This window comes from Barbatula barbatula (genome assembly GCF_947034865.1).
Source record: "Barbatula barbatula genome assembly, chromosome: 25".
Lineage (NCBI taxonomy): Eukaryota > Metazoa > Chordata > Actinopteri > Cypriniformes > Nemacheilidae > Barbatula > Barbatula barbatula.
Window position 1 is genome coordinate 11,276,425 of NC_136788.1, and position 12,756 is coordinate 11,289,180.

Consider the following 12,756-nt stretch of genomic DNA (forward strand, 5'->3'; position numbering starts at 1 on the left):
AGCCCAAATTCATTTTGGCATGTAATGTTTCAGCACACTACACTGTGTCCAATTTTTGCCTTTGATACTACAACATTTCATACAACAATTTGTTGTATGAAATGTTTGAGAACCACACACATGGCTGAGTGCATAGTTCAACAATTGGAATACAACCTATGCCTTTGATACTACAACATTTCATACAACAATTTGTTGTATGAAATGTTTGAGAACCACACACATGGCTGAGTGCATAGTTCAACAATTGGAATACAACCTATGCCTTTGATACTACAACATTTCATACAACAATTTGTTGTATGAAATGTTGTAGTATCAAAGGCATAGGTTGTATTCCAATTGTTGAACTATGCACTCAGCCATGTGTGTATGAAGTTAAGTAGTGTAGTGTTTTTTAAATAATATTTTTTGTGATTATGTAAGTATTTAATGTGTCCTGGGGATGACGATTCAAATGCAGATGATGTTACATCTAGATTTAATCTTTAGCCCCACCCCTTCCTTAACATACGGAAAGCTACAACCATTGACTGCAATTGTAAATTGTGACATACTTTTTTACTACAGTGGTTCTCAAACTTTTCATTGTCAGGGGCATCGCTTTTTGCCCCCCCCCCAAATAAATACTTGTAATCTTAAACTTATAATTTTATTAAACCAACGATATTGTATTATACAACATCAATAATTTTGTTTGGTGGGCTTATATGTTTGATTGCATAAAAACTATGAGAAATGTATAAATATGCTACATATATAAATAAGATAAACTGTGTACCCCCCAGATCCATCTTGGGGCCCTCCGGGGGCCACGGCCACCAGTTTGAGAAGCAGTGTGAGAACCAGCACAGAGATGCACCTATTATGTCACATTCAGGTTTATAATGCAAAGCATTTAGGTGCTGATATAGTTAAAAGACTGAATGGACATGCTCCGCAATTTTCTTTATGTCTGAGCACAAACCAACAGGTTGCTGCTAGGACTTGCAAGAGGATATAAAGTGTTTCCCTCTCCGCCACACTGTAATTACACACCATCAGCTCTTCAGTCACCATACAAACACATAATAACCTTCATCCTGTTCTCCTTCAATTACCCACCCCTCTCTCCGCTATTACCCAGGATACCCCGGGGGCCCCCGTCTGCCTCTGTTTACACATTCCTGTCATATTTCTGAATGTGCAAGACGTCTGTTAAAGGGGTTGAGGAAAACAGCTGGCTTTGGAATGATGCCTTGCAGAATAGTAGACTTTTTTGTAAAATAATATGGATAAGATTATTTGGATCATCAGCTTATTAGAGGAAACCCATGAAAAAAAAACTAGACACATTAGATAAAAAGGAATATAGCTGTGAGTCCCCAAGACCAAAATTAAGCATTTCTTCAAACACCTAAAGGGTGTTAATGAGAAATTAAGTGAAAATTCTCCTGACTATGACATCACAATAGTCTTTTGTGTTTTGTGCAGTCAGAAAATGCCCACCCAGTAAGTGATAATGGTTTTATAGTTGTGCATTTTCATCAATAATGCATTCAGGACATCTTTACAGTCACAAGAATGCCCATATGTATGTATGAGATGGAGGCTCGACCCGTTTATCCCATGAATTATTTACTGAAAAACAAATCGATCGCATTAAAAATGCTGTGACTTAATGGTTTGTTGATGGCTGCACGCAGCAGGGTCTCTGTTGCATTTGAACATTTTTTACAGTACTTCCTGTTTTGTAAGGCTGCTGTTCAAGGGTCCGCCGGGCTGTTTGTTTGTTCACTGCATTTTTCTTGCCAAACTCTTGATACTTCCTGTTTTGATCCACTAAAACCAGCCCAGCCTTGAAACCTCTATGAGATTCCCAGGAGGGTCCTGTAATTTGTCCCTCATCTTAGCTTGAGGCAAAACCCATTTATCGTTCTGTCAAGAGTGCAAACAAGTGTTTTATAAGGAATATACTGATGTGATGTTATTAAGCAATTCTGTGAAAATGTCAATATAATAGTGTCAAAATGTCAATGCTGTAAATGTTATTGTTTTAATGGGTTTTAAGGATTTTGGCTTTGCTGAAATTGTTTTTAATAGGAAACTACTTCACAGCTAATACATAAATAATGATATTTTACTATTTTTCTTAAAATTTTGAATTTATTCTCCCTCTTGACTTTTTTCTGTGGAACACAAAAAATATATTTTAAGAAATATCTCGGTGGTTTTGTGTCTATACAATGGAAGTCAAAGGCAGGTAAGTTGATTGTTTATGATCGTTCTTCAAAATATCTTCTTTTTATGTTCTGCAGAAGTGACATGACATGAAATGACATGACGGTGAATAAATTATGATAGAATTTTCCTTTTTGGTTGAACTGTCCATTAAATGTAATACAGTAGAACAGCCATATAGTCAAAACATGCATACCTGCTTAATATATATTTTATCATGTTTTCTATTGTTACTCTTTTCTGATTTCTATCCTCTTTTTTTGTGTCTCTACTGTCTGTACTAATATGTATTTACTGTAAAGCTGATTTAAAACAACACACACTTTTGTGAAACACCCTATAGAAATAAATTGAATGGTCACTTTGAAAAACTGTCACACACCAGCTTCTTTAACATACTTTTTACACACAGTATTTCTTGTCTTTATTTACACCCACCATTTGTACACACAAGCCTCCATATACACTAGCAAACAAAGGGGTACAATAATAAGTAAAAGGAAGTAAACATCCAGTGAGAAGGAAGTTCCGATATCATGGGAATAGAGGTTTCTTAAGAGAAAAGAGACACCCTGGTGATACGCAACACAACCAGATTGACCTTTCATCCTATATATGAGCACTGCAGGCCGTCCATCCCCAGAGCCAAGTAGTGCACAGACTGGTGGTAGGGGGTCAACAAAGACCCTGATGCAAGACAGAGACTCGCACGATGGATCCGAGAGATAAAAGCGGAGCCGGCATTGTCTAAACCTCACTGACTAAAGGGCCTGGTGAGCAGCAAAACTTACAAAACAACCAGTCCCACCCAGGAACTGGGAGGGGGTTGTCACACAACCAAAGAATTGGGTTCTGAAGTCTATATGTAGGCATTTGGATGTATTTGAATAGAAGCACCTAAAAATAAACACATTACTCCAAATGAACTGTTTGAACGTTGATTTGTTGAAATGAAAATATCGACAAAGTATTTGTATCTTCTTACCGCAGTGCTGTTTTGTTCTGTGTTTGCTTTTGACAAGATCTAATCAGTACTGTGGTAATAGCAGGTCTGGGCTGTTATCAGGTCGCAGGAGCCGGATGACGCGCATGGTGTATCTATTTGAAGGATGGTCAAACTTTAACTGTATTGCCTCAGTGCTTATCACCTGTTGGAACCTGCGTTTGTAACGAAACCACAGAGACACATTTAAACAGCATGATTGGATCTCAACACAGATCTCAGTGAAAACGATATCCAGCTGAAGGCAGATGGAGATCTGGGAGCCAAGATATAAAAAACTAAAGTGTTATATAGGTTCTCAAATATATAAAAAATATTAAAACATATGTGCCATATGAACTGAATAAGAGACACGGCTGTTTGATCTCAGTAAGATTATGAAATTTCTAAAGCCAGATTAGTCAATCTTAATTCCTGTCAGAAACAGACGCTATCATTCTGATAAATGGGGACAGCATTTCTCTAAAAGACAAAAGCACATCCAGATGAATTCTCTATAGGCTGTAAAGCAGTTGCCAAAGTGGATTACAATGAGAATACAACTCGGACTCCCTAGGAGGATCTTCACATAGTACAGGATAATGGCCATTATCTAGGTGCTATGTTGGGTTTCACATGTTAAGCATGGTGAAACTGAACACACCTTCGGCCCGTGTGATTGTTGTGCATGTGAATGATGAGAGAAAACCTTGATGAGCAATTAAAGACCATTTCAGTGCCAAATGATACAGGAGACGGGATGTCTGTCAAACCGGGTTGACCTAATCTGTATCGCTACATTGATTTTTACTATTTAAGTGAAAACTGTTTTTTATTATTACTCTTATATATACATATGTATATATATACATACGCACATGCCAATATATATATATATATATATATATATATATATATATATATATTGGCATGTGCAATGTGTTTAAACACATTTGTTACTAAATTGTATTGGAATTATTCAATTGTGGATCATGTTAAATATTTTCACAGACATCTGTATAAATGTGGGCGAATATGAGGAATTAAGTGCAGCTGTTTATGGATTTGTGAGATATTCTATGTATGCACACATGGTGTCGATAGACAAGATGACAATAAGTACAGTAGGAAATTGTAGGAGGTAAGCTTCTGCAATTCGCACGTGGTGTTAAACTATTTTGATGGGTCGGTTTATGTGTTTATTGGGGGTGGTCATTTAAGGAGCGCCACACCTCTCATTCAATTCAAGAGCAATCGTTTAGCAGAATAAAATAATGAGAAAATATGAGAAAATATATAACAAGATAGGAAAATAATCGAAACCCGTGCGTCGTCAATGCATTATTTGTGCATGTCACACAATAATACATTCAGACCCAATCATTTCTTTCCAGAATACGAGAGGAACCTTGTTTTGATTTATTATTGCGACTGCCCAGTCTAATCGCACTTTCCATTTCTATCAATGAAACAATGCTTCAAATAATGAATGAATCAATGGAAAAGATAGCGAAAATGCAACGTGTTCGTTTTATGGACGATCGTCAAAAACAAAATGGTGACTGTGGCGCATTAGGTTCCTACAAGTTGTAGCTTGGCGAATCTGCGGCTAAATGGAGTTCAAGTGTGTAACCTGAGTATAAGGTACATAAAGCCTTCACCAAAAACACTATCACACACTCCTCCTTCCTTCCCGTGCAGCGCCTCTCTTCTGTTTGTTTGCACTCCGCTGATCCGGAGCGGAAATTCCTTTCCGTTTTTGTGAATGACAAACTTATTAACAATTCATCAACACAGTCCGTTCCATCCGGCCCCGTTTCCACGGCGACCATCGCTCGGCGCCCTCTGATTGGCTGGCCGACATAATGTATCCATTGAAACGCCTCGCGCTTGTAATCATTCACTAGCTCGCTGAGGCGGAGACCACATCTAACAGCGAGAGAGGAGAACGCAGCGTTGCTTTCTCCGAGCACATACACAACCGAGGAAATAAAACAGCTGTCAGACTTCGCTTCTCACCTGTAATTCGCGTTCGACTGGATATTTAAATCGATTTTGTGCGAAGCAGAGAGCGAAAAGAGAGGTTATATAACCGGACGAGAACGTCAGCGACTGTAGCTCACTCACTGGCTAGTGCGAGTCATTGATAAATGCACAGACATCCTGAGCGCAGCTGCATGAATGGTGTGGAAGTAGAGCGAGTCTGCGCTTGACCCTCGAGGGGATTTTAATAGTTTTTAATCGATTGCTTCATCCGAGACGTGCACACGGGCTCTCGCGGCGCGCTTTCTCCGCATTTTCGGTCTTACGGTACGGTACCGCCGTTTCACTAATGCTCGATAAGTTCAGACCCGTGCAGTTTGATTCGCTCATGGCTATAAGCAAGACGGTAGAGTGGCTGAAGGGGCAGCTGGAGACGCGCAAGGACTGCTTGCTGGTTATGGACTGTCGAGCGCAAGGGCTGTATGAATCATCGCATGTTGAAACGGCCATTAATGTGGCCATACCGAGCCTCATGCTCCGGCGACTGAAGAAGGGCAACCTGCCCGTCAAGTCTTTGCTCGCTAACGGGGAAGACAGGGAGATGTTCGTGCGGAGGTGCAAGACGGATACGATCGTGTTGTATGACGAGTACAGCCGAGAGTGGAACGAAAACATCGACGGCGGGTCCGTGTTGGGTTTGCTGCTGAGGAGGATGAAGGACGAGGGCTACAAGGCTTTCTATCTTGAAGGTATGTTGTTTGGGGATTTATTTGAGGGTGTATTCGGGAAATTGCGACGTATTTTAATGTGTGCAAGGGTTGAAGTGATGTGTAACAAATTCTCTTCAACCTCACAGGTGGTTTCAGCAAATTCCAGGCCGAGTATCCCACACTTTGCGAGACGAACCTCGACGGCTCCTCCAGCAGCAGCTCCTCGCCGACCTCTCAGGTCCTCGGGCTCGGAGGGCTGCGGATCAGCTCCGACTCTTCCGACATCGAGTCGGACATCGACCGAGATCCGAGCAGCGCGACGGATTCGGACGGGAGCCCTCTGTCCAACCCGCAGCCTTCCTTTCCCGTGGAGATCCTGCCGCATTTGTATCTGGGTTGCGCGAAGGACTCCACGAACCTGGATATTCTGGAGGAGTTTGGCATCAAGTACATCTTGAACGTGACTCCCAATCTTCCCAACATGTTCGAGAACGCCGGGGAGTTTAAGTACAAACAGATTCCCATCTCGGATCACTGGAGCCAGAATCTCTCGCAGTTTTTCCCAGAAGCCATCAGCTTTATTGGTAAGACTATAACACATTTTTTGCACTTATTGTTTTACCTTTTAGCCTTGTTTTGATAAAACAGTTGACTAAATGTTTAATTCCTAACAAATGTGTTTAGACTTAATTTTTTTACTCAATTCCAAGTCAGTGTTTTGGCACCAGTGCATGACACCCACCAAAAAACCCCAAGCAACAATAGCCACCCTCTATTTTTTGTTTGCATAGTAACATATCCTGGGGTTGTGCAGTTGTGATACAAAGGCTTATGATGAAACGCGAGATGAAGGGGGGAGGCAGTAATTCAAGCCAGACAGGAAGGAAGCGGCATTGAAAGTAATCTAGGACAGAGCAATGTTTCGCCACACAATGAGCACCATTTAGTGGGTTGTGTTGACATCCTGTTAGCCTTGACAGGGTGCTGCCTTGACTTCTACAATTACACGCCCAAATGGTACCATTGTCAAGTAACCTGGCGAGCGGAAGGATCATTTGATTAACCATAATGGCCCGTTTCCGTGTCGCATTCCCCTTGAAAATGGGATAGCTGTTTTCTCTCCGTTCACAGTCATGCACTAGAAAGCCTGTTAAATGAGACTCTCTTTTTGTCAATGCTAAGGATTGTAATGAATTCTGACATACTGCTCGTGCCAACATAATCACGCGGCCCTAGTCAGGATAAAACCCTGACCTGTGAATTGAGTAACTCAACAAAGTTTTATTTGAAAGAATCAGAAAAGTAATGTCATGTCTCCTTGTGTTTTGCAGACGAAGCCCGCGGACAAAAGTGCGGTGTCCTTGTTCACTGCCTCGCAGGTATCAGCCGCTCCGTAACCGTGACGGTTGCCTACCTCATGCAGAAGCTCAACCTGTCCATGAACGACGCATACGACATCGTCAAGATGAAGAAGTCCAACATCTCCCCCAATTTCAACTTCATGGGCCAGCTACTGGACTTTGAACGTACGCTGGGCCTCAAAAGCCCGTGCGACAATTGCGTGCCGGCTCCGTCCCAGCCCTTGTACTTCACCACGCCGACCAACCACAACGTCTTTCAATTGGACCCTCTCGAGTCCACGTGAGGTCTGGCCGGGACTGCCCCCTTTTGAGTCTTGAAACCTGCGTTTCGTTTTTTCAACGCCTGTCAAGATGTTATTGATAGAGTTGGCTTGAGACGACAGCCGACCAGAGAAGCCACTGATGGGGCATGTGGTGTGCCCAGAGTTATTACGCTGCTGTTGGAGAGAGAACAGACTTGAGACTGTACATCTCCAAGACAATAAAGTAGTTTTTGTTTTATATATATATATAAATATATATATATTTATATGTACACATTCAAGCATGGGGAAGACAATTGACTTTGGAAAGATTTGGATCATCCAATATGTTATGACTTGGGCTGGCGTGCCAAAGAGACTGGAACTGAACAATAACAAATACTTTGTTTTTTGTTTAGCACTTGCACCTTCAATCTGTACGGGTGTGATATACTTGTCTTCAATGAAGACTTGCCTGTTTTGGGACGAGACTCCCTCGGTAATGATGGCAGTGTGTACTGTACTCCAACTTATTTGCGTGGAGACATTTTTGACATTTATACATGTGTATATTCAAGATGTTGGTAAGCTTTGCCATAGTTAGAATACACCTGTTTCAAAGGAACGGCTGTAGATTTTCTTCTTTTTTTGTCGTCCTTATGTAAACAATGTATGGATATTGATCAATATTATGCTGAGTTAAAATGCCAAAAATTTAACAGGTTTTGCAAATTAATGTTTAAATGTATAATATATTTCCTATTTTTTGGCTTTACGGATAAATGTAGCTTTTCTCCGCCTTTTAACCACCAACACAAATCAAGGTCATCATTTTATCTTGCCTTAGTTCTGTACATATGTTTTTTGTGCAGTAACCTCCCGACCAATCCCCCCAAGTTTCTCACCAGCTGTCAGTACTATATGAACGTTCAGCGGGTTGTCCAAAATGATATTTCTATGTATAAAGGCTGTTATCTGGTGGGGTTTCTGATGCATGCTTTCATACGGCCCATTCGCCTTTATACTACTTGTTTTTGTTTTTATTTTTTCGGGATGTTGAATGGTCAAGGCAAGTAATGCAGATTTTTTTGTGTGAGGATTTAGGGTCTCTGTTGACAAAGTTGGAGTCATTTTTGCCTCAACTCTTCAGGGAAGTTCAGTGACATGCATTATTTTGTGAGAGAAGTGACACAATGGTTTTAAAGGGCCTTTGATGTCCCTCCAAGCGAAGGCCTGTTTGGGGGAGGAGCTGTTTTACAAAACCACTCCCCCAATATTACGAATGTAAAGAGATAAGTTATTAATAAATTGCTATTTTGTCTATTCAAATCTACTTATGACTTGTTTCTGTTACTTTTTTAACTCTTAACTCTTAGGTCAAAAATGTTAATTATTTCATCAATTACCTTCATGACTTTTGTAGATGACTGTCATAACCAAACATTCTTCATTCTATGGACTCAAAACCACTGACACATTTCACAAAATGTCTTATTTTGAGTCGCATACAGGTTTTGAATGACACGAGGTTGAATAAACAATGAGAGAATGTAAATTTTTGAGTGAACTATATCTTTAACATTAGCAAAATAACACTTTATTCATCACTAACAACATTCATTTCAGTATAAAATTTAATCTGTCAATGTGGTTACCTGTAACTTTGTCAAAGGCAAAATTAACTTTTGACAAACGTTAAACCAGAATACCAACAAATGACAAAATAAGTGTTTCGTCTCCAAAGATAAAGTGTTAAGTGACCCCCCCCCCAACCTCCACTCCCCCCGAGGCACTTAACTCTGCAGGTTTCTAGACTAAAAACAAGCAACATGACACGTTTTTGCATCAGATACAGGAAAAACCTGTGGGGGAGTGAATAACACCCTAATAGAAATACTTATTTCTGATGCCAAAAATGACTGAAGTGTAGATTTAATCATCATAAAGATCTTTTCAACAAATGTGTCAGCGTGAACATTGAGTAGGCGTTTAAAGAGTTTGTGCATTTTTCCAAACTACTAATTTAAGAAAAAAATATAATAGATTATATGTGAATAATTCTAAATGAAAACATTAATATTATAATTTAATTGACTATAAAAGAAAATGCTTCATAATACCCTCATCTTAACAAGCGGTGGAAATCAACCAAACAGATTGTGACTACACTTGGCGAGTGTGCTAATCCTGTGTGAAGGGTTTCAGTCCCTGACGTTCTCTTGTGACAGACCACGCTGTGAAGGATTTGCCAACATGCCCAGCAATATCCGGTGCTCAAGTTCCATTGACCCCTGCTCCTCCAAACCCAGCCCTCATGTAAACCCACCAGGCTTCTTCCACCCACCGTCCGCTCCATGGTCACCAGCTGCACTCTTCCATTTGTGTGATTATGTGAGTTGCTGTAGTGAAGGCCACCACTGGCTAGATGACCTCCTGCTGTCAATCAATTGTAATAGGCAACTGCATAGCCAGCCAATCATTTTGGCCAGAAACAAATGGCTTGGTACCCTTCACCAGATGTTTGATTCTTTTCACTTGTGCATTTGACTTATTTGCACTGATAGTAAGTAGAAATGTTTAGAATGTTGAATTAAAGCAAAAAGGTTGTGATTTAGAAGAACATTGGTAACCAAACAACACTGACCCTCATTGGACACAAAACCATAGGGACACTTCTCAAAATATCTTCTGTTGTGTTCCACTGAAGAAAGAGTCATATAAAGGATTGAATGGCATGAAGGTGAATAAATGATGACAGATTTTTCTTTTTGGGTAAACTGTTTTTAAAGAACCAAGAAACCAAAGCCCTCTTATAAAGAAATTACACCATTAAGTGAAATAGTTTTAAGAAAAGAGTTCTTTGCCTGAAAATTAAGTGCTGCGACAAACTTTTATCTTTAAGAGTGTAAACAAAACCACAACCATCATGCAGATTAAAAGCTGACACATCCTGCTTTTATTGTCAACATGGTGGCTTCAAAGAGATATGAAGTAAATCTATTGTTTCATTTTTATGTTCTTCCATAACAAACTGCCCATCAAGACTAAACATCCTGGAGGTTATACGCAGGGCAGGGCGTTGTGAGCAAACACCACAGCGGGCACAGTGGATGGGCTGTTATCACACTTAACTGCTATGGGCTCCACTCCAAACTACCCACATGGACAATAAGAACTCCCGCCAACGTGAGGATAAAGCTCACCCCTGGCAGAGTGATCTCTTTACCTTCTGCTCTCTGCCTTTCTCTGCATCTCTCACCCACTTTTAATGAGAAGAGACTTCCGTGCAAGATCTGAATCACAGCAGTAATGTTGATAGCGCTTGGCAGAACCTGATAAAGATGTGTTTGTGTGTCTGTATGAATGCCTGTGAATGAAAGCTTGTACTGTAGGTCGAGATTAAGAACTAGTTTGGAAGTATTAGTGTCTGTATTTAAAGATTTTTGAAATTCGGCTCTATCCTTTGGAACGCTTCTGTTCTTCCAGAAAATAGAATTATATGTAAACTATTGTGCTGTTAAAGGGTTAGTATCACTTACTCATTCTAATATTGATGTATTTTTTACATTTTAGAATAATAGTTAACTCACCAAACACCATGGAATAACAAATTCTAAACTGTGGGAATAATGAAGTTACTTAAAGGATCTTTTTATTTTTTATCATCTTCAAAGTAGTAAGCCCTTTGACAAAAATGTGCAAATTCCCAACATTACAGTAGTGTCCATGTGTAATATGGGTAGTATGTATAAATTGTATATGTGTGTGGAGAGAATGTAAGAAAGAGACAAAGAGATTTGTAGTAATCTTTCCGTGTGAGTAGGGGGGACATTACATTAAAAATTACAAACCTAATTATCTTCAGACCGAATGGTCACGACCTCCACCTACATATGCACTGTGGAATGCTGCGGAGGAATGTCTTCCAAGAAGGAGGCCACATAGAAGTGCTTTGTTTGGGAACCGAGCCTTTGTTTTTGTGTGTCTCCACTCGGTTCTGGACTTCAGCAAAACAAGAGCTCTGTTGCTCAGCGTTGCATCCCATCCCACGCCTCTCTCTCCATGACAAAAACTCCATTAGATTCCTTCCGTTCCTGCTCACTAAGATGAGATATGCAGTTGATTCAGAGCGTGTCGGACTGCACCATCAAATCTGTTACAGTATTCTCATTCTCCAGAACTTCAAGTGTGTTTGTTTGTGGGTGTCTGCTATTAACTCAGGTTATTCTCACTGGAATTCACAACAGTGAAGCTCTATTTGTTCTCGCACCTGATGAGACAGCTCTGTACAAATAGAGCTTTAAATAAGTCCGATCTGTATTCACTCATCATTTTTAGTGGGAAGAGAAGCAAAAGATCTCATTTTGACAGGTTAGGCGGCCTCTCGAATGCTTTTGTATTCAAGAGACATAAGACGTTCTTGAGATGACGAGTACCTTAGTTTGCTGTAAAACCAACTTTTTGTTCGACGTGCTATAAAAGTACATTTTACTGAATTTTTCTAGTTCTCTGCTGATTGTGAGATGCCTCAAAAAAACCTCAATGATGAGGTTTTCTAGGGTGCTATTTGCTTGCTTGTGTGTTTTAAATATTTTATATGTGATTGCTTACTGTCGCAAGTTAAAAGAGCCAGGCTTATGATCTTTGTCTTCTAATCCACAATTCTACAAGTGAATCGTGCTTTAGCAAGCACCACCTGAAGGCTAAAGCAACAACAAGGCCTATAGATGCAATGAAGACATTTAAACTTTGAATCTCTCCATCGGCTATGAATAGATTATCTCTGTGAATGTCAGCTCCTGCGCTCGCGGTTCCTGATCAGTGCCGCTTCCATCCATTTCAAGGCCCACCGTTGCTGCGTTTCTATGAAGGTCATGTTGCAGCAGAGATGCGGCAGGAGCGGTTCACAAAAGGAGCACTTCAGCCGATATGAATCATCCGCCACTGTCTCTGTGTCAGCCCACGCGGCTTGATGGAATAGAAGTAAAAATAGTCATTATCGTTTAAAAGTGCTTGCAAAAATAACATGGATGTGGGGGAGAGAGACAGAAAGAAGGAGCGAAAACACAGCGGCTCCACCTACACAGCCTTCGGCAGACTCGGTATTAGACCCAAATATTAATCATCGATATAACACTGCCGACTCTGTGTTGGTTTATGTCTAGGTTTATATAAGGCATACTCAGAAAAATAGTAGTCTTGGGGCAAAAATGTTGCATTTTACAATGTGGGTGCAGAAAAATGCAGCTTGATGTTAT

At 40.3% G+C, this 12,756-nt stretch overlaps 1 protein-coding gene across 1 annotated transcript; it reads left to right on the forward strand.

The window, feature by feature from the left end:
- The first annotated feature begins 5,114 nt into the window (after positions 1-5,114).
- On the forward strand, positions 5,115-9,044 carry dusp6 (dual specificity phosphatase 6). The gene is made up of 3 exons (XM_079449503.1): positions 5,115-5,934; positions 6,042-6,479; positions 7,227-9,044. Exons 1-3 carry the CDS (start codon positions 5,535-5,537, stop codon positions 7,538-7,540), a joined length of 1,152 nt encoding a protein of 383 aa, XP_079305629.1. The 5' UTR covers positions 5,115-5,534; the 3' UTR covers positions 7,541-9,044.
- Positions 9,045-12,756: the final 3,712 nt, after the last annotated feature.

Coding starts and splice junctions, on each gene's coding strand:
- dusp6 (XM_079449503.1), top strand. CDS start 5,535: ATGCTCGATAAGTTCAGACCCGTGCAGTTTGATTCGCTCATGGCTATA. Junction 5,935..6,041: donor CAAGGCTTTCTATCTTGAAG/GTATGTTGTTTG, acceptor TCAACCTCACAG/GTGGTTTCAGCAAATTCCAG. Junction 6,480..7,226: donor AGAAGCCATCAGCTTTATTG/GTAAGACTATAA, acceptor TGTGTTTTGCAG/ACGAAGCCCGCGGACAAAAG.